Genomic DNA, 22,349 nt, shown 5'->3' on the forward strand with positions numbered 1-22,349 from the left:
TTGGAGTTTTGGAATGGGGTTTTCAAATCTCTAGGATTGGGGTTATCAAGTACCAAAATGGGGTTACCAATAACCCCAATTGTAGAGACTTGAAAACCCCATTCTGAAATTGGTAACCCCATTTTGATACCTAATAACCCCAATCGTAGAGACTTGAAAACCCCCTTCCAAAGTCAAAACGTGTTTTATATGCCAAAGGGTATTTTCGTCCAGCTTTTACTGAAAAGACAGATTTTGTCCCCCATTGGTAATTTATGAAAAGCATGGGTCCAGTTGATAATTCTGCCTAATGTTTGCCCCCCATTGGTAATTGGTCCTTTGCAAAATTCACTCAAATGTGATGGCTCTCTATTTGCAAATTGTCAAGCTAGAACACTCTGTTTTTTGCATATAAAGCAAAGTAGCACCATGACATCCTAGATCAGGTGTTCGTGGAAGGGGGGGATTTTACGGAGTGAAATAGAATGGTTGAAGGAGACTCTTCCCCATCCTTGGCATTTTGCCCATTGGATTGATGAAAATTATAGATCGAATCGAGGGATCGGTATTAAAAATATGTAGATATGTGAAGAGATGTGGTACATTTTTAATTACGTGGGTTTGCTACTTCAGGGCGGCCCAGTGCATGAGGCTTCTGCCATTGCGGGGTTTGTTACTTAAGTAATGGGTGATAACATGTTTTGCAACCATTAAAGATGCATTCATAGCAGCCAGGCAAGCGCGATTTGAAGGGGTGGTGGTGACTGGTGAGGAAAGCATGTGATAAGTCTGCAAAACAAATGAAACATGCTCTCCTTTCTCACCACCCCTTTACCCGTCTCACCTTGTGTCAACAAATATTCCCTGTTTTTTTTTTTCAAGGTTGCCAAACATGGCCCAAGTGATGTAAATTTATGCAATGTTTGGCAAAAATGAATTTTTCTCCATTAAACATTGGTAGTGGGAAAGGCATTGATTCAAGATTTAGCATACGATTTACAATGGCCCATCAGATCAACAGTTCCCATGACGCGATATGTGCCCACGTGTCTCCATGAAACATTGGTAGTGGGAAGGGAGAAAGAGGAACTCCACTGAGGCAGAAGCTTTGGCTCTCAGCCTAGTAGTTGATCTTTTGATTCATTTTCTGAGAGAGGAACCTTACTAAGAAAGTGATTATCTAAATGTAATTAGATGGCAAAAAGAAGGGTGGGATACTGATGAAAGCAAACATACACATTTGAAAAGGTATTAGAAAGATTAGATGGCCACCATATTCATTTTTGTCCTTTGAAGAGAAGATCCAATGCGGAGGCTGATCGTTTAGCAAATGAAGAAACCACTTGTTCTTATCTGGTCATTAGAGATCATATGCCTGAGTAGGAAGGAATTGCTTATAGAGAATTCAATAGATCATATGCCTGAGTAGGAATGAAAAATACTTATAGACTTCAATAGATTATGTTGCAGTGTATAAAGAAAAAAGAAATTGCTTTAAAATTGTTAGCCTGTTTAGAAGCTTCAGAAATTATACTAACAAATAATGCTTTTACCAATGACTGGAAACATGGAATAGATAACTAGATAAGTAAATGAACCAAAATCCACAGAGCATCAAGATTCCCCTCTTGGTTCCAACTCATTCCCCTTACATTTTCAGCCTAGCATAAAAAATATAAATAACTGCAGAAATTCTAAACTGAAATAACTAGAACATTATTCAGGATGTAAAAGAAGACATTTTAAATAAACCAAGCAAAACTTTGAAATCGTTTCTAACTCTTGATCCCCTTATGATTTAAATTGAAGACTGTGAGATGAAAAAAAAGAACAAAATCTAGTGCGCGAAATGAGACTCACCGGGCCAGATGGTCCTAAAGATGGAAGCAGCGATTGGAATGATACCCACAAGAGCAAGTTGAAGCTGATCCGAGCTGCTCGTGCGAACTGTAATCTGCCCACTTAATTTGTTGTTCAATCCAACGCGAACGGCCATTTTAGAGTTTCTTCCAACAGAAAACTGAGACTGTAGGTTAGCCCCCAATGCCAAGTCACCCCGCCACCTCATCAGAGACAGACCCAAGGTAGACTGGTCTTGCCCGATTGGAAAATCCTTCTCTTTAAGGCGTGCTTCCAAGTTGGCCCCATATGCCACATCACCCTGTGAACGTATCACACCAGTGCTACCAACCAAACTCACTCGCTTTCCAATCGAAATCTGATCCTCGATTTTCAGCCCAGTGGCTACATTTTCGCCTAAGAAAGTAATAGAAACCCCACCAACGGTCTTGTTCCTTTTCAAATTTTTAAATTTGGTTTCACCTCTGAGAATGTAGGCAAGTTGCTTTCCAACAGTTTGAATGTCAAATCCGGCAAGTGTCGAACCATTCTCCCCGTGCTTCGCAGAAACTGATGAATCCAAATGGATATTGAATTCCTTCTTATCCTTTGTGATTTGAACTGCCAAAACTGCTGGAAACTTGTTAACAATGGCGAGAGTCTCTTCGAGGCTGACACCGTCGTACCCACAATCATGGTCCCACCCATGTGTGTCCAAAACCGGCCTAGTTAGAAGCTGCGAGGTTGGTTCCAAAAATCGGTATCTGTAAGCAGGATTATCAGAATCAAAGGACGGTGGCAAGACCATGTCAGGTAATGGAACTGGTAGGGCTACGGGGCCACCATTTTCCTGATCAAAATCCTCACCTATATCTCCATATCCAAAACCATCCCGACTGTCCTTTCCTCTCTTCTTGATCTCTCTCAATCTTTTAAGCTCCTCTCTCCACTGTTTCTTTTGAAGGAGCTTCACCCGATAATCGTATTCATCAAAATAAGCCTTCCTCTGCTCCTTGCTAAGCTTGGCGATTTGGGATTTCTTTAGAGGCTTAAAGGGAGGGAGCTGATCATACTCGTCTTCCTCTTCTTGGTCAGAATCTGAGAAATCGGCCAAGTCAATATCGGAGTCATCATTCTCACCACCCAAATCATTAGCGAGTTTTGGATGCACTCGAGACTGTAAAAGAGAAGACAACAAGTAGGGTAGCGGTGGGGACCGAACACGAAAACCAAAGAGCTTTCCAGCAGATGGGTCTTGAAGTTTTAAGAGTGAATTTGCTTCTGATAATATCTTTGAAGAGTAGCACAAGAGCAATAACTGAGGTTTCCAATTTTGGCCATTGGGAAGCACTCTTTGCCCTTCTCTGTTCCTTCTACAAGAGGGATGGTTCTCAACAAGGGCTACAGGATTCATCAGACGCATATCACCAGCTGCTTGCCGGATAGAGTGCTGAACGATGTGGGACCGCTGAGCAACGAATCCCTCGTAGCTCAGTGGGGACCCATTAGGTCCATCTGGGGGCGCAGACGCAGCATGGGTCAGAGCAACAATGGCATTGAGCCAGATAGACGAGCCCAAAGTACTACTAATCGATCTTAACAATGGTAAATCATTAAAGTCTCGGGTCTGAGTGTCGAGCCGGTCAATGTACAGAACAATATCAGGTGGGCATTTTTTTGTCAACGTCTTTATAGATGATAAGATCCTCCTGTTAAAAGTTTGGTCCATCACAGAATGTCTGAGACCCGGCGTATCAATGACACGAATGTTAACCCCATCTACTCTTCCTCTAATCTCTTTCACACTGGTTGTCGCAGGCTCAAACGCACTAATGGGAGTCTTTTCTTCGCCAAAAATTGAATTTATGGTAGCACTCTTACCCACACCACTTTTCCCAAGGATCAGAACATTGATAGAGAAATCCAGATCGTCTGTCCCGGATGTTTCAAGTTGCAATGCTGTCTTTTTTGCTGCTTCGAGGCTAAAAGCTCGACTGGTTTGCCTCCCTCGTCTTATCCCCTCGGCAAGGTTCAGCCTATATAAAACCTGTGCCGCTACTGTGTCCTCTGGAGAATGGCCTAGTCTATGAACAAGGCGTAAGAATTTCACTCTTATCTGATGTATCTTCTCCTGCAGCTTCTTTTCTTCCTCGCTCATGTTATTTTCGGATTCCCCAGTAACTGCAAGGTCTGAGGGGGTAAAAATGTTTTGTCTGTTTGATCGTGGAGCGGGTTTTAAAGAAGGGATTGAGGATCCCAATCCAGCGGGACGTTCAATGGAGAAAAACCTAGCTGCGTCTGAGGAGTTGATAGTGATAGTTCCATCAGATGCAGCATTACCTGCGGCTTTCAAAAGTGCAGCCAATGCGGCCGAGTCAAATAACTCTTTTCCATCTCCCTCGTCGTCGGTGTCTACTTCGTCCGAGTCTGAAATGATTTGTCCTTCGATTTTCTGTGAATAGTTCTGAGAGCTCCCAAAACCTGACTGAGAACTTGTAGAACCTTGCTCCATTTCTTTCATTATCTGTTCAGTAGTTTCAGACCCACCAAAGATTAGACCTTCGGAATGCTCTTCTGAGACTGAACCTTCATCTTTAGCATCATGAGAGTCACTGTAGGAGTCCTCATTCGACTTTTCGAAAAATCTGGAACCCTCCGAGACAACAGCAGGTGATTCAACCTCCTTGTCTGAATTCAGTTCTGTCTGAGAAACACTTTCATCAATATTCACAACATCAAGCCTACTTACAGATTCATCTTTCACAACATCAATAGACACTGGCCCTTTATCCAAATCCTCGGCTTTGTCCACCTCTGTAGCACCGGTTTTCGATTCGTGAAACTCGGGTTCTGGGCTTTCAAGATTTTGGTCAGAACTGCCATTAACAAGAGCCTCGTTTTTCTGCACAGCATCAGCATCTGCTTCGACAAATTTCGAATCCACCACTTCATCAGTGCCAGGGCTTGCTTGATCAGATACTCCCCCCAAAAGCACACTTGTTTCAACCAGAGACTCCTCCAAGCTAGTTTCAGGAATCCCATTGTCCTTCAAACTCCCCAGAGGGCCTATTTCCGATCCCACAAAATTGGGATCTTCAGTTTCAACAGTTGAAAGCCCTCCTGTCATAGAATTCTGATCGACAACAGGGTCAGTAGCCGAAACCCCACCATTTTCCACCTCCGTGATGCCACTTTTCAACTCGTGAAACCCCAGTTCTAGAATTTTGGAAACAGTACTGGCAACAGATTCAAGATTTTGGTCAGAACCGCCATTACCAACAGCATCAAACTGTGAATCTACCACTTCTTCAATGACGGGGCTTACTTGCTCGGATCCACCACTTTTTTCGGCCATAGAGTCCTCCACACCAGGAGTTTCACAAGCCCGATGTTCAACAAATCCCCCAACAGCACATACATCTAATTCATCAGCAATGACTGAATCCCCTTCTTTTGTAGAATTCTGATCAACAACAGTTTTGCCAACAGTTTTGACACCCAAAACTTCATTTTCCTCCTCTCCGGCAAAATGTTTGGTTTCAATTGATTCAAGCTCTTGCCTTTCAGGTGCAGGGTTTTCTTCAACGGCCAAATTTAAATTCTCCTGTGTTGAATTTCTTGGCAGACTATCTTCTTCACTTGCCTTCAAAGTCTCGGCAGGAGTGTTAACCACACCATAACCCACATCTCCGCACAATTCCGCTTCAATGGAATCCTCAACAACCACCCTTTCTAATGAAGGGTCTTTTTCTTCACTACCCAAAACCCCACTTTCATTTTCAGCAACCAAAATCAGGTTTTCCATCACATCCCTTTCCGCAGCTTCAAGAGGGTCCAATTCTTCACCATCCAAAACCCTAATTCCAGGGTTAACCATACCAGAATCCCCACCTCCGCCCGATTTCGCTTCAATTGAATCCTCAACAACAGCCCTTTCAAATGAAGGGTCTTTTTCTTCATGACCCAAAACCCCACTTTCATTTTCAGCAACCAAATTCGGATTTTCCGTCACATCCCTTTCCGCAGCTTCAAGTGGGTCTAATTCTCCACCATCCAAAACCCTAATTCCAGGGTTTTCTTCACCATCCAAAGCTCTTTCTAATGAAGGGACTTTTTCTTCATGACCCAAAACCCCAAATTCATTTTCAGCAACCAAATTCGGGTTTTCCATCACATCACTTTCTGCAGCTCCAAGTGGGTCGAATTCTTCACCATCCAAAACCCTAATTCCAGGGTTTTGTACACCATCCAAAACCCTAATTCCAGGGTTTTCCCCCAAACTAAGCCCATCTATTTTCGAATTACCCTGCTCCAGAGGAACCCTAATCACACCAGAAAACCCATCTTCATCCACCTCACTCATCAAACCTTCATCGTCATCATCATATAACTGATCAATAGGCAAACCCACCTCGGATTCAACAAAATTAAACGTTTTTCTAACAAAACTCACTATATCTTCCTTTTCTTCAGCTATTTCTAGGGTTTCTTCATCAGGCCTCTCTGAGGCAGTTTCAAAACCCTCTTCACCAGTTAAAAAGCTCTCTACTTCAGAACCATTATCACTACCAGACATGAGATTTTTACTATCTATTTCTACATTGTTTTCTTCATCAAAAGAAAAAGGAAAAGAACCTGATTCGGAGAGTGGAATTTTTGGGATTTGTGATGATGGGGTCCCTTGTGTTGTTGAAAAAGAGGCAGAGATTTTTGATTCCATGTCTTTCAGCTTTTGTGTTCAGCAAAAGCAAAACAGTGGCTTTGGAACCCACGTTAGGGTTTTTTTTTTTTCTTTGTTCTTTGATTTGTTGGACTGGATTTTCTATAAGTGTATAACCACAAAAATACTGGGGAGGGAGATAAGATAGGAGGGAGATTCTTGCATGGAGGGAAAGATGGAGAAATTACAAAAATAACCTTGAGTTAGGTTGGATTTTTCCTATTAGTTTGGGATTTTTCAAGGGATTAAGGTTGAAGCACTGTATTTAATGGAAAATGAAATGACAGGGGTATTTTGGAGGCTAAACAAATATCTAAACTCTAGTTTTGATTGATACACAACTTTCTTTATGTGGAGGAATTTCTTAAAGTATTTTTACCTATAAAATGCCTAAAATGTAAAATATGTTCTAATTAATTACTCATTGTGAATCATGATTTAATCAAACCTTTCTAATAAATAGTTTTATTCAGGGGTTAGTTCTGTAGCTCAATGGTTAGGGGTGCAACTCGGGTTGGGTTGGTTGGTTCTGTAGCTCAATGGTTAGGGGTGCAACTCGGGTTGGGTTGGGTTGGGTTGAGGCCAACCCGAAGAACCCATTTTCTCAACCCAACCCGAGTTCCAACCCGGCGGGGTTCAACCCGACCCGACCTGATTTTCTTAATGAATCGTGTTTAGACCATCAAAATATGTTGGCCCCACTTGTACTTCTGTTGTCATTATTTTTCCTCGGAAAATATGCATGGATGTCATATAATTCATCTAATTAAGACACTACTAGATCCAATATAGAAAGTCGGCAATGAAGGGTCAATGATGTAGTGATATACTAGTTTTCAGTTAAGACACTAATGGATCCAATATAGAAAGTCAGAAATTAGGTGCATAAATGTAGATTGAACACTACTGAGAGTGCAAGTGGCATTCTGTAATTTAAAATTTTACAAACAGTACATAGGGCAGTGTTTGTATAAGTATATAATGTACCAAGCATCAACCATTATGAAGCTTACTTGTCCATCTGCATCCCCTTCTCAATATCAGCCGTGATGAAATACCCTTCCCGTTCAAATTTCACGTTGAGTCGGGTCGGGTTGCCTGATACCCCAATCCGACCCAAGCTGATTTTCAGTTGGGTTATAAATTCCCAACCCGCAATACAACCCAACCTGCTCAAAAGTTGGGTTGAACCCGACCCGAGTTGCACCCCTATGGTTGAGGTTTCTCATATCAACCTTGAGGTCGTAGGTTCGATCCCAACTTACCTACGAAAAAAGTTAGTTTTGTTTGGGAAAATGATATTAGAACAACCATATTTTGATAATATGCACTAACTCAACTTGTTCTATATGCATTAATCATTTGTTACAATCCCAAAAGGCTGTCAACAACCTTCTGTAGGTGGTTAAAGCATATAGGACTCCCTATTATCAAAACATGGTTGTGCCTGCATCATTTCCCTATTTATAATAGGTTTCTAAATACTAATGATCAGCCCATTCACTGTCCCGTGAATGCCTGAGAATTTTTTGTAAGTATCCAGGGAGAATTGTTTTCCATAATTTTCTTTTCCCTGGATCTTTACAAAAAACTCTCATCCATTCATGGGATAGTGGATGGGCTGACCCATGCATAGGGTGAGGCCCATCATTTTAACAAATGTTTTGATGGGGCGGGTCCTGCGATCTCCACCCAAGCCCAAGCATACGGTGGGGCGCACAATTTTAAACCTCATGTTTTGATGGAGTGGGGCCCATTATTTTAGACTCATGCATAGCATGGCCCAAGAATGCTAGTTCTTAACTAACTTTTACGTATTTATCGGTATTCTAATCTAGAGTCCTCCTATGATAAAACATGATGGTGGGCCCATTTGCCAAAGTCATCCTACCATGCACATGGAACATATGTTTAGTGATCTAGAGAACATTGATCTGACGGCCACAATCAAGTGACATTATCTCATTGTCATAATAAAATGAGATTTTTAATAAATATTTTTTTTTTCATTTGATACGTTAATGGTAGGTGGATTGTTGTTTAGCAAACTCTAGATATGCTTCAAGTTTCATTTGATACGTTAATGGTAGGTAGATTGTTGCGTTAGCAAACTCAAGAGATGCTTCAAGCTTCATTTCATCATGAAAATGATTGATGTTGCATGCCCATGTGATTTTCGGCAAACATGGGTGTGCCTCACATGGCAGAAAAAAATTGCCCTCTATATCAAGAGGAATGATAGATGCAAGGGCTAAAGAAGGGCCCTTGAATAGATCCATTCAAGGGCCTTCTTTATGCGAGGGCCCTTGAATAGATCCACATATTCAAGGGCCCTTGCATCTATCATTCCTCCTATATCAAATCTACATTTCGTTTTTCTCCTTTTTTTTATATTAGAGTTAAGTTAAGAGAAAGCCCATTTGGAATACCATATGGGTTTTCTAATAGAATGATGATATTTTCACCCTCCATGCAGTACTTGCACACCACCCATGTAACCTGAGTTGACGTGAAAAGTTGGCAACTTTATGTCAAATCACATTATAAGGGAGGTGTGCAAGTACTGCAGGGGGTGAAAATATCATCTACCTTTCTAATATCATGCAAAATAATCTATAACATTGGAGAATGTAAATTAATACTTAATTTAAGATGTGAAGGGGCATTTTGGTTTATTTCAATGACTCAGCCTAAGTTGGCACTTGAAAGTTTTGGTTGATGGGTGGGAATATATCTTGGAAAATGAGTTTTCCTGCATTTGGCTAGTTCATTTTCAGGAATCTTTTTTTCAAAATTAAAATTTTCCTTATTTTCTAAGAAAATACATCCTATTAAACTCTAAAGTTTTTTCATGGAATTATTTTTTTCATAATTTGTATGACTTTCTTTTTTTCTAAATTTTTATGACTTTTCCTGAATTTGGCCAGTTCATTTTCTTGGATTTTTTTCAAAATAACAATTTTCCCTGTATTCTGAAGTTTTTTTTTTCATGGAATTAGTTTTCCCTGGACTTTTTCTATAAATTTTTTCCCTAGATCCAAACGGCAATCCTGTAGAAGATCCTAAGGCCGATTTGGCTTTTGAATTAGGGTTCTTTGGTTATGCCACAAAATGGGCAGGTCTTTTGTTTGTTTGTGTTTGCATGATAAAGCTAGGTATGGTTCTTCAAAGTTTGAATGGTTGTGCTTGTTTTGTTTTCATCCTTTTGTCTTCTCATCACACCAGCCTACGTGTTTCTTATTCTCCCTCCTTTTACTGATCTCAAATCCTTGGCTAAAATCCTCCCTCACGTACTTTTGATGTGCACAGTTCTAACCTTCACTTTGTAATATCTATTGCAATAATATGAAATATTATAGAATATTAGTCTCTCTCTCTCTCTCTCTCTCTCTCTCTCTCTCTCTCTCTCTCTCTCTCACACACACACACACACACACACACACAGGGGTGGCAACGGTTCGGTTTGGGTAAGGTTTTACCCCCAAAACGAACATGCTTACACTCCAAACCTAGACAGAACCGAACCGAACATATATATGTCGAAACCGGACCCAAACCGATGATAGGGGCACATTTATCATTGTCCTGATCGAACCAAACCGAAACCGAACCGAAATTTAAATCGGTTTAGTTTAACCAAACCGAAACCGAATTTTCGGTTCAATTTCGACTCGGTTCGGCCAATTTTGCCACCCTTACACACACACTCCGTTCGATATTCATAATTAAAAGTACGTATTGTTAGGTATTATGGCATGTTTGGCAACCCTGAAAAAATATTCTAAGGAATATTAGCGGGGCCAGTTGTGAGAGATTGGTAGAGATTGAGAGACTAGAGAGAGTGGGAGAGGGGAAGAACATGAAAAACTGGTGAAGAAACAAAACCCCAATTCGAAGTAGCGTATTTTAACACTGTTTTGAAGGATTTCTTTTGCTCTCTCCACTGGTGTCATTTCAAGTCCCTCCTCCTCAGCTCATCTTTTATATTTGGGCCCAAAAATATTCCATGCAATAATTTTTCCTGGCTGCCAAACATGCCCTTGAAATTATCAGATTCGCGTGATTTCTGAGCCACTGAGGATCCAATGCAAGACCCATCAGATGGATGGTCCAGATCAATCAAAGGTAGAGAGATTACTATAGAATAGAGAGTGTGCCTAATAGAATTCAATGTGGTTCTACCCCATTGAAATGCATTCCTTTGTGTTTGGATACTTTGCTAGTGGAATGCTTAAGGTGCAACCTCAAACAGATTACTGGACTCCAGCGTAATCTGGAGTCCAACAATCTGTTTGAGGCCCACAATCGGTTGTCATCATCTAAAACGAACAGGGCCTAGAATATATCAGATCTGATTGTTGAACTGTGAGGTAGTTCGGTAGATTAAGTAACTTAGTTGGATTAGAAGATTTCTTAATATTTTATCTTTAGGGAAATGACCTTTGTCCCTTTTGCTAACTTGGGCCACCCACTAGTATAAAAGGGTATGGGCTGACCCAAGAAAGAAATGGGGGGAATATAAATTTACAGAAAGTACAGCGGACCCACTTCGTATGATGATCTAAACCGTTCATTGGTTGGGTCATAATGTAAATAGGCCGTCCAGCACGGATCATCTCCATAGGATGATGCTAACCCTCAGATCACCCTGTGAAGTGGCCCCCACTACTTTCTGAAAAGAAACTAGACTTCTTCATGCACACTCACCTATAAAATTTCCTGTTTGTCAGACAGATCAAAGGACTAGATCAGATGGTCTGATCAGACTAATTTTGGGCCCATATCATCGGAACTGTGGGACCCACCGGCTGATCAGTATGGATCAACCTAATGTCTAATGGCAGAGGATCTGACTCAGGTGGATGGAAGAACACATACGGGTTGAGACTTGAGACAAATGTAGAAGATGGATGCTTGAGGCATTTCATGCAATGTACTTGAATCTCCCTGATCAAACTCAGAAGTCCACTGAGTTGCTTCAACTACTGAACCAATATTTTTTTATGAACTCGGCGAGTTCTTCATCGGCTCCATGACTCAACTAAGTAATCGAAAGAATTAACAGTTTTTGGACATTGATCTGAAGATCAATAACATGTTTTACAATCAATTCTTCAATATGTGGCAAAAGAAAGACTAAAATTAGCCGATGCAAAACAAGCAAGCAAAAATATCAACTTGAAATGCCAAGAAATAAATGATATGAAAATTGGAATTAGAACAAAATTTATCAATGATTCAATATTTAATCACCTTTCGCATGCTTCCATTTACTGAGCACAAGTATGAAAGCAAAGGATGCTAACATCCCAAGCAAATATCCTGTGATTGCACCGTAACTGACGCAAATCGGCCATTCCTGCATATGAGATCAATCATACTTAACTAATACAAACAATAATCAATCTCAGGGAAGCTTGTGTGGTGTCAGAAGGATATGTCTTGGAAAGCATATCCATTATAAAGTTTTTCTTGAATAATACTTTCTTTTACTTACAGCTATTACATGGATAATTATCTGCATAATAAATTAAGATTGTTAAAAATAATAGATATTACCAAAGCAGTTGTAGAAGCTTTATTTGTAGTAACGTTCCATGTGATTATAGAAGCTCAAGGAGCACAATGGATCTCTTATGGATAAAGTTGGCACATATGAGGAGTGATAATGGTTCTAATCTTCAATGCTTGATCAAGTGGAGGTTTGAGATATTTTATCTAACTAAATACCAAACTCACTGTTAAATAAGATCTGGGAAATTGGATGAGGAAATGTTAAAGAGGGTTGCTCTACATAGCTGAGATTAGAAAAGAATCGGACAGTTTTTTTTTTTTTTTAAATTAAAATCGGACAGTTTTCTAAGCCTAAAATAATAGCTACAGGTGTTAGTCCACTCGGTTATTCTAAACATTAGTTAGAACAAAGATATTATAATTATATATCACTTCCTATTCAAATAACTAAAACAGTTGTCGAGTCTGAATTGTTATCTATAGAATCTCATCACACAATAAGAACCAATTTCTTGGTGTTCATAAGTAATGATACGCGCACAAAGTAAAAATAGGAAACTATTCGATGGAAACGTTCACAACATAATTAAATAGGGATTAATGTGAGGAACCGTTACCTGCCATGGCCTTTCCCAGTCAAGTGGCATAGGCCAAGCCCCAAACCATGCACCAATAATGGCTCCATGAGCCGGTAGACTAATCATATAGTCAAGAACTCCAACTGACCTGTGAAGAAATTAAGAATCCATCATCATCAGTACATACAAAAGTGACTTCAGAAGAAAATATAAATGCATGAAGACATCTGTTCACAACTAATTTATGCATGAGAAAAAAACGAAAAAATAATAATTGAGATCAAATTTCAGAGAGGATCTTATCCTTCTGGATTTAGCCTTTTACTTTCTATGAACAAAAAGAAAAATATTTGATTATCCATCAAGAGGTTTCTTACAATTTATACATTTGACAAATTAAATAAAACATAAAAAAAAAACTCTTTCTTGAAGAATACTCTGAAGAGGAATTTTGCTGCATGGTGCTTCATATATTTGTTGTAGGTTTTGAGTTTTTTGAAAAAGTCTTGTCCATTTCTTCTGAAGAAGACCTTTCAAACTTTTAGAAGACATTCCATAATACGACTCGTTAATTGTGAAGTTATATGAAAAGTCCTCTCAACATAGACCTTTTAACTGTATGATTCTGAAGAAACCTTAATTATCATACAACCTTTTAGAAGAGTCCTCAGAAGAGAGACTCTGTGATTAAATCAAAGAACTAGGGATGGTTTTTTTTTTGCCCAAATCTTGCCCACATTCAGTTTTTTATTTTTTTTCTTCGATCAGAACCTTCAATTTTTTGTTAAAAATCCCACCCATTTGGTCACACATCAAGTGGTCAATCACCGATAAATCAACCACTACTAGTTTCCTCTTGACGAGAGAAATCCACTAGAAGTGGTGGATAAGCAATGAAGAAAATAGAATTCTTGATCCACCAAAAAAAAAAAAAAAATAGAATTCTTGAAAACAAACCCTCAAAACCTCAAATCTCTTCAAAATCACCAAATAGGTGTTTTTGATTGATGAAATGGGTGTTATAGGCCATCCGTACGCCCCGACCCACCACCCACACTTAACATTTAAATAATGCTTGGTTTAAAAAACCCCACATTCTAAGTTCTCTGTACAGCAAGTCACCGTTCTTAGTCGCACAACCTGTGAAGCGTACACCTCTGACTTTAGTCATACTAAGGGGTACGCCTCAAAGCACCTCAGTATCCATCGTGGCCTAAGGCGTATGTCTCACAAGCATTTCGCCTCTTCTTCAAGGCCTTGGGCCATTTAGAGTGCACCTCGAGGCATGCGCCTCAAACTCCTTTGGAAACATACCAGACAGTCGGCCCACCATTCTTGCCAACGATGGGAAAATAAGGTGCTTCCAGCGAGGAAAAGGAAGTCCACTCACCAGCCATTTCAACTCTGTAAAGAGTTCTTTTCCCCATCCTCCATATATTCTTTGCCACCGGATCAACGATGTCCACCTCTGATTTTCTCCCCTTCCCCTTCTCATCCTACGACCATAGAGATAGGGTTCTTTTCCCCATCCTCCACTGACCCTTTGCCACCGGATTGGCAATGTACACCTCCAATTTACACTAGAACAGCAAAAAGCCATCTTCGATGAACACCACCATTGACCACGTCCACACCGCCTAGATTGTTTCGGTGAAGTACTTGAACTTCGGTCGCGATGGTGCAAATTGACAATCATACACTGATGCAAATGATCTATCATCAAAGTTGTAGCCGCAATGGGGAAAAACAGACCATTATTTCCAAGGTCACAGGATGAGGATTAGGGAGCTACCACAGTCGAACAAGAACCTTCCCAAACTACCTCTGAAAAGAGTTACCCAATGGTTACAGAGGAGATGGAAAGTCCACTAGATGGCTAGTTAAAACGTTTGGGACCCCAATGATAGGGAACTCCAAGTCCCAAGATTTTTATTTATTTTTGAATGGTAAAGATAATATATTGAAACCAAAAGTATCAAGATGATCCCACAAATACAAAAGTATGATACAATAGAGAAAGGATAATCAAACGGATGAAGAAAGAAGAAAACTAGGGAGGAAGAAAATAAAAAAATTCAATGCTCTCCCTAGAAACACCATCTCTGGCCAATTTATCCACCTCCCCATTTGCCAACCTCTTTACATGGTTGAAAGAAATAGGGTACTCCAAGTCCCAAGAAATTATCTCTTGCAAAATTATATGTTGCCAGTATGGAAGAATTCACACAGAAACGGAGCCTTGGCACATTTTTTAGGCCCGAAATGCTGGAATTTAGTAACAGTTTTAGAAATAAAGATCACAGATCTTGAAAAGCTGTTAAAAATATGCATGTATGAGGGCAAAATGGATACCTAGACATCAACTTATGCCCTCCGGAAAGATAAAAGCATTTGAAAACGAAACCTCCCTAGTGAAAAAAGAATGGGAGAAAGTTCTTGTGCTTTATGATTTATCTGATTGGAATAAATGTCTACTCCTTATCTCAGATTTCATATGAAAAATGCAAATAGCATTTGAGTCCTTTTCTAGAATTATCCATTTCCAATAACAACATATGTAACTTCTAAGCATGTGCAAAAATCATTCAATTTACGAATCAGTAAATACAGAAGTAAGCCTCCACAAAATAGAAGAAGAAACACTTACTCAGAATATGCAACTAGACGTTGCCAATCCTTCCATGATGACCCAAAAACAGACGCTGCAGGGACGATCTACCCAAACAATGATATTTCAATCATTAAACTAACATATCAAATAAAAAACAAAGATTTACAACACAATGAACCAAGGAAAATCAAGATCCAGGTATTTCCACATAGATGTTCTATAATGTTTAAAATCTTTAGTAATAGAATTAAGTATATATATGCTAACACAGAATATACACTTCTGGATCTCTTTTATCCACTTTTTTTTTATAACTACTAACACAAAATTACAATTACAACAGGTTCTAAGATTTACCATCCTAATATAAGCTTTTTATATGAAAATAAAACACCAGATTTACTTAACCTATTAAATTCCCAATTTCGTAACTGTTATAACCATATTATAGTGTAAAAGAAATAAGTTTTGGATTCATTAAAATACATTGAGATCCTGTTATTTAATCTTTTATACTTTAACAATGACTACTAACACAAATTTACAATTACAACAGGTTCTGAGATTTACCCATCCTATATAAGCTTTTTATATGTAGCAATCCTTTTAATTTTCAATATATATATATATATATATAGAGAGAGAGAGAGAGAGAGAGAGAGAGAGGAAAAGGATTGTACGCTCGACCGTACCTAAAGTTAGGTACGGTAGAGTGCCAAATCACATGGGTCCCCCATTTTTGGTGGGCATCTAAACCATTCATTTGCAAGGCCCCATCATAGATAGGGTGCATACCAAAAATCAGCACCATTGAATCATCCTAACCCCTCCAAAACTGGAGGCCAAAATGGGCAGATTTGTGGACAAACACTGTCTGTCCATTTTGGCCTCCACAAATGGATGGGTTAGGATGATCCTATGGAGCTGATTTTTGGTATGCACCCTATCTATGATGGGGCCTTGCAAATGAATGGTTTAGATGCCCACCAAAAATGGGGGACCCATGTGATTTGGCACTCTACCGTACCTAACTTTAGGTACGGTCGAGCGTACAATCTTATTCCTCATATATATATATATATATATATATATATATATATATATATATATATATATATATATATATAGAGAGAGAGAGAGAGAGAGAGAGAAAACTGTTGGTGCGCTTAAGCGCACCAAAAAACCGTGCGCTGAAGAGTAAAAACTAGGGGTGTCAATTTTGGCTCGGGCTCGGAAGCTCGCTCGAGCTCGGCTCGAAAAAAGCTCGGCTCGAGCTCGGCTCGAATTCTTAACGAGCCGAGCCGAGCCGGCTTGCCAGGCTCGTTAAGCTTAACGAGCCGAGCCCGATTTAGGCCAGGCTCGGCTCGGCTCGGCTCGTTAAGGCTCGTATAAAAATATATAGTAATTTTTTTCCGTAATAAATATAATACAGTAGTAGTAAACAGTAGTAGGAAACAGTAGGAAACATCTGTGACAGCGCATAATCATGACTTTTGTCTACTTTTTTAGTAATTGTAATAACTTGCAAACTTTTGTTCGTATTTTTTTCCTAATTGTCATAACTTGCCAACTTTTATTCGTAATTTTTCATTTAAAACTTTAGCTATTTTACTTTTTCAGTAATGATTACTTTTTTTCTTTTTCGTTTTGCTAGCGAACTTTCCGGAGACACCTTTTTCTTTTTAAAATAACCCAACCACTTTTTTCTTTTTGCTAGCGGCCTTTGCGAGACATCTTTTTCTTTTTAAAATAGCCAACCAGCCAAGCTCGATAAGGCTCGCGAGCGGCTCGCGAGCCTAGCCGAGCCTGGCCGAGCCGAGCCGAGCCGAGCCTGGTTCGAGCCCGAGCCCGAGCCGAGCCTAACATTTTAGCTTAACGAGCCGAGCCGAGCCTGGCCAAGCTCGGCTCGGCTCGGCTCGTTTACACCCCTAGTAAAAACCCGATTGGTTATTTTGAAGTGCTGAAAAGGGATCATTTTCTACTCTCGTTTTCACCTCTCACAGAGGCAAAAAAAAGACGTCTGGAATCTAGGGTTTGTGCAAAAAAAACTTGGGCTTCTCCCCCTCTCGTCTCTGCTTCTCCCACAAGAAGACGTCTGGAAAGGATATCGTTTGTAACTCTCCTTTTCACCTCTCACAGAAGCAAAACGACCACTCCTACCCTCTTCTCCCCTCTCAAGCTCACGGCATGGCGATTTTTCTGCCTCTCACAGAAAACCAAAAATGCCTAAAATTTCTAGGGTTTCTCCTCTCTTCTTCGACTCAGCTCTCTCTCTCTCTCTCTGTGAAAGTTACAACGCCTCGAAAATTGTAGGGTTTCTCCTCTTTTCTGGTTCGACTCTCCCCTACGGCTACAAAGTGGCACGCTTCCCCTACGGCTTCAAATCTTCCAGGTGCGCTTATATTGTGTTTTTTTTTTTTGTCTTGGTGATCTTAGTTTATTTTGGTTTGATTCTCGTCTCCAGCCGAATATATTTTCTTCTACCCTTCTTCACCCTTCTTCACCCTTCTTCTGTAATTTTCGTTTTTAGGTTAGAGTTTCAGTAGTTGTTCTTCTATTATTTTTGTTTTTAGGTTAGGGTTTCTGTAGTTGTTCTTCTATTATTTCGTTTTTAGGTTAGGGTTTCATTGTGGCAATTGCTCTTCTTCTTTTTTTCATGTGTAATCTAACAATGGAAGAGCAGAAAATTCACTAGGTTAGGGTTTGTGTAGTTCTGAAGGTGAAAAAAAGAAGATTGTGTTTCTGATTTGTTACGAAAAATAGGGTTTTTATGTGGGTGAAAAATAGGGTTTTTTAGGGTTTTACGAAAAATAGGGTTTTTATGGCGCCGGATGGACGAACCAGATCTTCTGTTTAGATGAAAATGGAAAACCCTAAAAAAGTGAAGAAGAAATGGAATACCAAATCTGATGAGAGAGATGAGATTGATCTAGGGTTTTCTTATATCACAAAAAGAAAGACAGTAACCTTGAAAACCTGGTTTGAGGGAAAATCAGGTTGAAACCCTCTCTCTCTCTCTCTCTCTCTCCCTAAAGACCCTATTTTATATGAAAACAAGACACCAGATTTACTTAAACTATTACAATTCCCAATATCTTACCTGTTATAACCATATTATAGGGTAAAAGAAATAAGTTTTGGATTCATTAAAATATATTGCCGAATTCATGAGCCTTTTTGTTGAGGTTTTCCAAAATTGATACTCGTACTTGTGTTGGATTCTGACACTCATACTGGTACCCATTCAACATAGCTGCATGCCCATCTATGCTTCCTAGTTCTCATTAATAAACAGAAGTAGATACAATGGAAACATTCAGTTTATCATATTTCAAGCTCACATGGCTTGAAAATACCTAAATAATCTCTCTCCTGCCATTCCTTAAAACACCTCCAATGCCAACCAATCCCAGACTACCTCTAGACCTTCCATCAAAGTTGAGTTGGATGTCTCCCACCAGTTGGAGGTGTCCACCGAGAAATGATCTCTCTTTAATAAATTCTTTTCGTATTAGCATCTAATGATTCAACTGTTTTTAGAAACAAAATCCTGATATGAAATTAACAAGTTTACATATGTTCTTCATTTGATAGCCATCCAGCCATAAAAAATATGAGTACAGCACAGAACTCCAAATTCTGTGCAGTGAATAGACCAACTCTAACTACGCCCACCTCATCATTTAGAGACAGACTTGAAATCCCTTACATTGTAGAAATTGAAATTGGTTAGCCAACTATGAGCTTTTACAACGCTACAACACATAGACCGACAATATGCACAATTTATCTACTTATGCATAAAACCATAGTATTAGATGAAATAAAGTAGAAACAAAATTTAGCAATGACTAGAGCGTAAAACCATAGCAAATGCCGCCTTTAGGTTAGGTTATCTATCTTCAGTTCTTTCAAGCGCGAAAACCATAGCAAATGCCGCCTTTAGGTTAGGTTAGGTTATCTATCTTCAATTCTTTCATACACATATGGTCAAGATAATACATTAGTGTTCTTCCTTCTATCCTTCCAACCAACCATTGGCCATAAGTGTAAATCGTACTTCCAACACCTATGCCTAACTAAAGAAACCTCGTCAATTACCAAGAGAAATAATGTTTCTTTTGTACGTCCAGGCAATACATTTGCAATACCTAGCAATATCAAACTCAAAAGTACACTATAGGTTATTGATGCCACCTTTACATCCTATCATAATCTCCCTCGGCAAACTCATCGATGCATTCTCTTTTCATTTCTTTTGTTTACATATGATTATGGATCTTGTTCTTCACTTCCTTGAGGACGTTAACACAACCAATCCACTTCATCTTTACCAGCTTAAACTTGGTGCAGTTTATACTACCAAACATCTACCTGTTACAATGATTGGGTCCAACCTTACACCGATACCCTTCTAGCATATTTTAATATCCAGGCCATATCCTTAAGAAATATTTACATTGAAAGAAGGTTAAAAGAATGTGAAGTGTATTAAAAAAATTAATATCTTATTCTAATTCATTATTGTGCTTAGCGCTTCTTAGTATAGTAGACATCTCACACCCTTCTCAATATAGATTGTCAGGCAAGAAGGTCAGCCATTCCTAAAACTGAAAAGTAGATCGTATGCCCTTTGGACAATCTTGAGCTTCTAATATGTCCATCTAAGCTATTAAGTGACTAATAAAGCAAAAATCTTGCAAAAGAGCATTGAACTAAGATTTGGCTCAGAAGGTAAGGCATGGGATACTCACAGTGAACAACGACATCAGAAGGGACCAGTTAATAGTTTTTGTTAAGTACCTGTCTCCAATGTGAAATGTAGATACTTAAAACATGTTGTTAGGACTTTTCACATATAATTTGGTGATAATCTAATATCGATTTAAACACTATTTATCTATCATAAAAATGGAACAAATAGATTTCAGGAAAAGACTTGACAAATCATGGATGGCATACAAACCATGGTTTTAAATTTCGGTTTCGGTATGCGATTCAGCCCTCACCGAAACTGAAATTTCGGCCGATTCCTCTCACCATTAAAAAAAAAAAATTATTTACAGACAAGTGTTCCTGCGCTCGTGCAGATAACTTAACTGCGCTCGAGTGCACACAAAAAAATCATATGGGCCCACCCTATTTGTTGCACTCGAGCGTAGATAAGTGCAGGAACAGAAAGCCCTATTACTTTTGGCCGAAATTTCGGACTAATACTTTATATTATTTAAAAAATTAGATATTTGACTTAAAAATTTTGAGATTTTGCCCATTTCGGCCTAAGTAAATTTCGGCAAAATCCTGTAACGTTTGGGGTATAGTGGATTTTGGTTTCCGCCTCGACCAGAATCCAAAATTTAAAACCATGATCGTATAGTGGGTTTTGGTTTCCGCCTCAACCGAAATCCAAAATTTAAAACCATGATCCAAACAAGGAAATACGAGTAAAGAGATTATATAGCAAACTATCACCCTATCTAATATTAATGTTTAATAATGAGGACTAATAAGTCCTCTTGTGATGGTTATTGAAGTAAATACTATTTCACTTACTCAATCCCAATAGGTGCGCCCAAAACAATAGCTCCAAAGGCATTTAGTAAAGCCCCTACAAGGTAAAAGTAGTATAAATTATGCAAGAAGACTCTAAAAAAAATAAACGCCCAATACCGGAACCAAGCCCAAATTGTTTAAATTAGCTAATGCACATTGAATCAGTGATGCACTTGGGCAATTTTTATTAAATTAGCAACTTTTTTGTAGGAATAAGCCAAGTTGAACTCAAAAATCAAACACCCAATACCAGAACTAGGCCTAAATTGTTTAAAATTCAAAACAAGAAGACACAATAAACTTCCAAAGACCAAAGAAATAGAGACCCACCTGCAAGAAGTCCTAATAATCCTCGTCCAACCGCCTTCAAATACTGTTAAAATGGATTGTATTAGAAACCTCATCACTTTACAACAGAACAGAAAAGAAACTAAAAAATCAAAATAGAAAATTTAAACAGATTAAGGAGTTACCGAGCAATGTTGGGGATTTTGTCGAAGGAGACTAAAACCCAAAATTACTATAGGGCTTTGGATTACCTGCAGAAGAAAAAGAGAATGAGGTAAGGAATTTTAAAAAAAGCAGAGGAAAATATGAGCTAGGGATTGGAATTAGGGTTTAGGGTTTAACCCAAAGAAGAGAGAGGGTCTGAACGGGATTAGATATGAGACTCGAAGCATAGATTACGCGCGTAGTAAAAAACGCAATTGATAAACTGCACGCGCAGAGAAAATGCAAGGCAAAAGCTTTGGAAGAGGAAACTTCAGTCATCTCTCTGCTACCAGATGGTCATGGGAAAGAAAGTTTTATGAGTATGAGATCGGATCCAAATCTAAATGTGGACTGAGTAGGGGTGTGAATGGACCCAGACAGTCCGATGGACCATTCGAATCCGAACTTAAACTGAACGGATCTAAACTGCTTACCTGGATCAATGTAGGGGTGCAACTTGGGTCGGGTTGGGTTGGTTTGAGGCCAGCCCAACCCGACCCGAGGGACCCATTTTCCCAACCCGACTTCAACCCTACCCAACCCGAGTTTTTAAGCTTAAAAAAATAAAAAATTATAAAATATGTCGAATTTCACTTAGGTCGGTTTGCCAAACCATGAACCCCAACCCAACCCGGGTTGGGAAAAGTCAACCCGAACCCGAACCCGACCCAAACTCAACCCAATCCGACCTTTTTTAGGTTGAACCCGACCCAAGTTGCACCCCTAGATCCATGTCACATTTTGGGACCCTATCACAGGATCCGAAATTATTATGGATCCAGGCAAACCACCAAAAGCCCGTGGTTTATGACCATGGTTTTAAATTTCGGCCAAAATTTCAGAAACCAAAACGTTCTAAAACCGAAATTTCGGCAATTTCAATGAAATTTTCGATTAAATATTATTATTTTTTTTCTTTATGAATTTCGGCTGAAATGATCGAAAATTTAGCCCAAAAAACCGACAATTCGAGCGCTTCTACCGAATTTTGCCGAAATTTCGGTCTCAGTGAGGACTGAAATTATACCGGAAACCAAAATTTAAAACTATGTTTATGACTACT

General features: G+C 39.2%; 1 protein-coding gene and 1 pseudogene across 2 annotated transcripts; both read right to left on the reverse strand.

The window, feature by feature from the left end:
* Positions 1–1,535: 1,535 nt before the first annotated feature.
* Positions 1,536–6,660, reverse strand: LOC143859277 (translocase of chloroplast 159, chloroplastic pseudogene; annotated as a pseudogene).
* Positions 6,661–11,587: 4,927 nt separating this feature from the next.
* On the reverse strand, positions 11,588–21,650 carry LOC143883843 (phosphatidylinositol-glycan biosynthesis class F-like protein). Of its 2 annotated transcripts, none has more exons than XM_077387169.1 (8): positions 21,503–21,650; positions 21,268–21,333; positions 21,125–21,167; positions 20,795–20,849; positions 19,996–20,044; positions 15,278–15,345; positions 12,670–12,778; positions 11,588–11,897 (listed from the first exon to the last, which is right to left on the reverse strand). In XM_077387169.1, exons 1-8 carry the CDS (start codon positions 21,563–21,565, stop codon positions 11,784–11,786), a joined length of 567 nt encoding a protein of 188 aa, XP_077243284.1. In that variant the 5' UTR covers positions 21,566–21,650; the 3' UTR covers positions 11,588–11,783. The 2 variants fall into 2 exon arrangements, with proteins under 2 accessions (XP_077243284.1, XP_077243278.1); XM_077387163.1 differs by having other exon boundaries at positions 21,425–21,638.
* Between the last annotated feature and the right edge of the window lie 699 nt (positions 21,651–22,349).

This window comes from Tasmannia lanceolata, unplaced genomic scaffold (assembly GCF_043159265.1).
Source record: "Tasmannia lanceolata isolate RefF3 unplaced genomic scaffold, GAP_Taslan_0.1 ptg000002l, whole genome shotgun sequence".
Taxonomy (NCBI): Eukaryota; Viridiplantae; Streptophyta; class Magnoliopsida; order Canellales; family Winteraceae; genus Tasmannia; species Tasmannia lanceolata.

Coding starts and splice junctions, on each gene's coding strand:
- LOC143883843 (XM_077387163.1), bottom strand. CDS start 21,565: ATGACTGAAGTTTCCTCTTCCAAAGCTTTTGCCTTGCATTTTCTCTGC. Junction 21,168..21,267: donor AAAATCCCCAACATTGCTCG/GTAACTCCTTAA, acceptor CCATTTTAACAG/TATTTGAAGGCGGTTGGACG. Junction 20,045..20,794: donor GGCGCACCTATTGGGATTGA/GTAAGTGAAATA, acceptor CATTGGAGACAG/GTACTTAACAAAAACTATTA.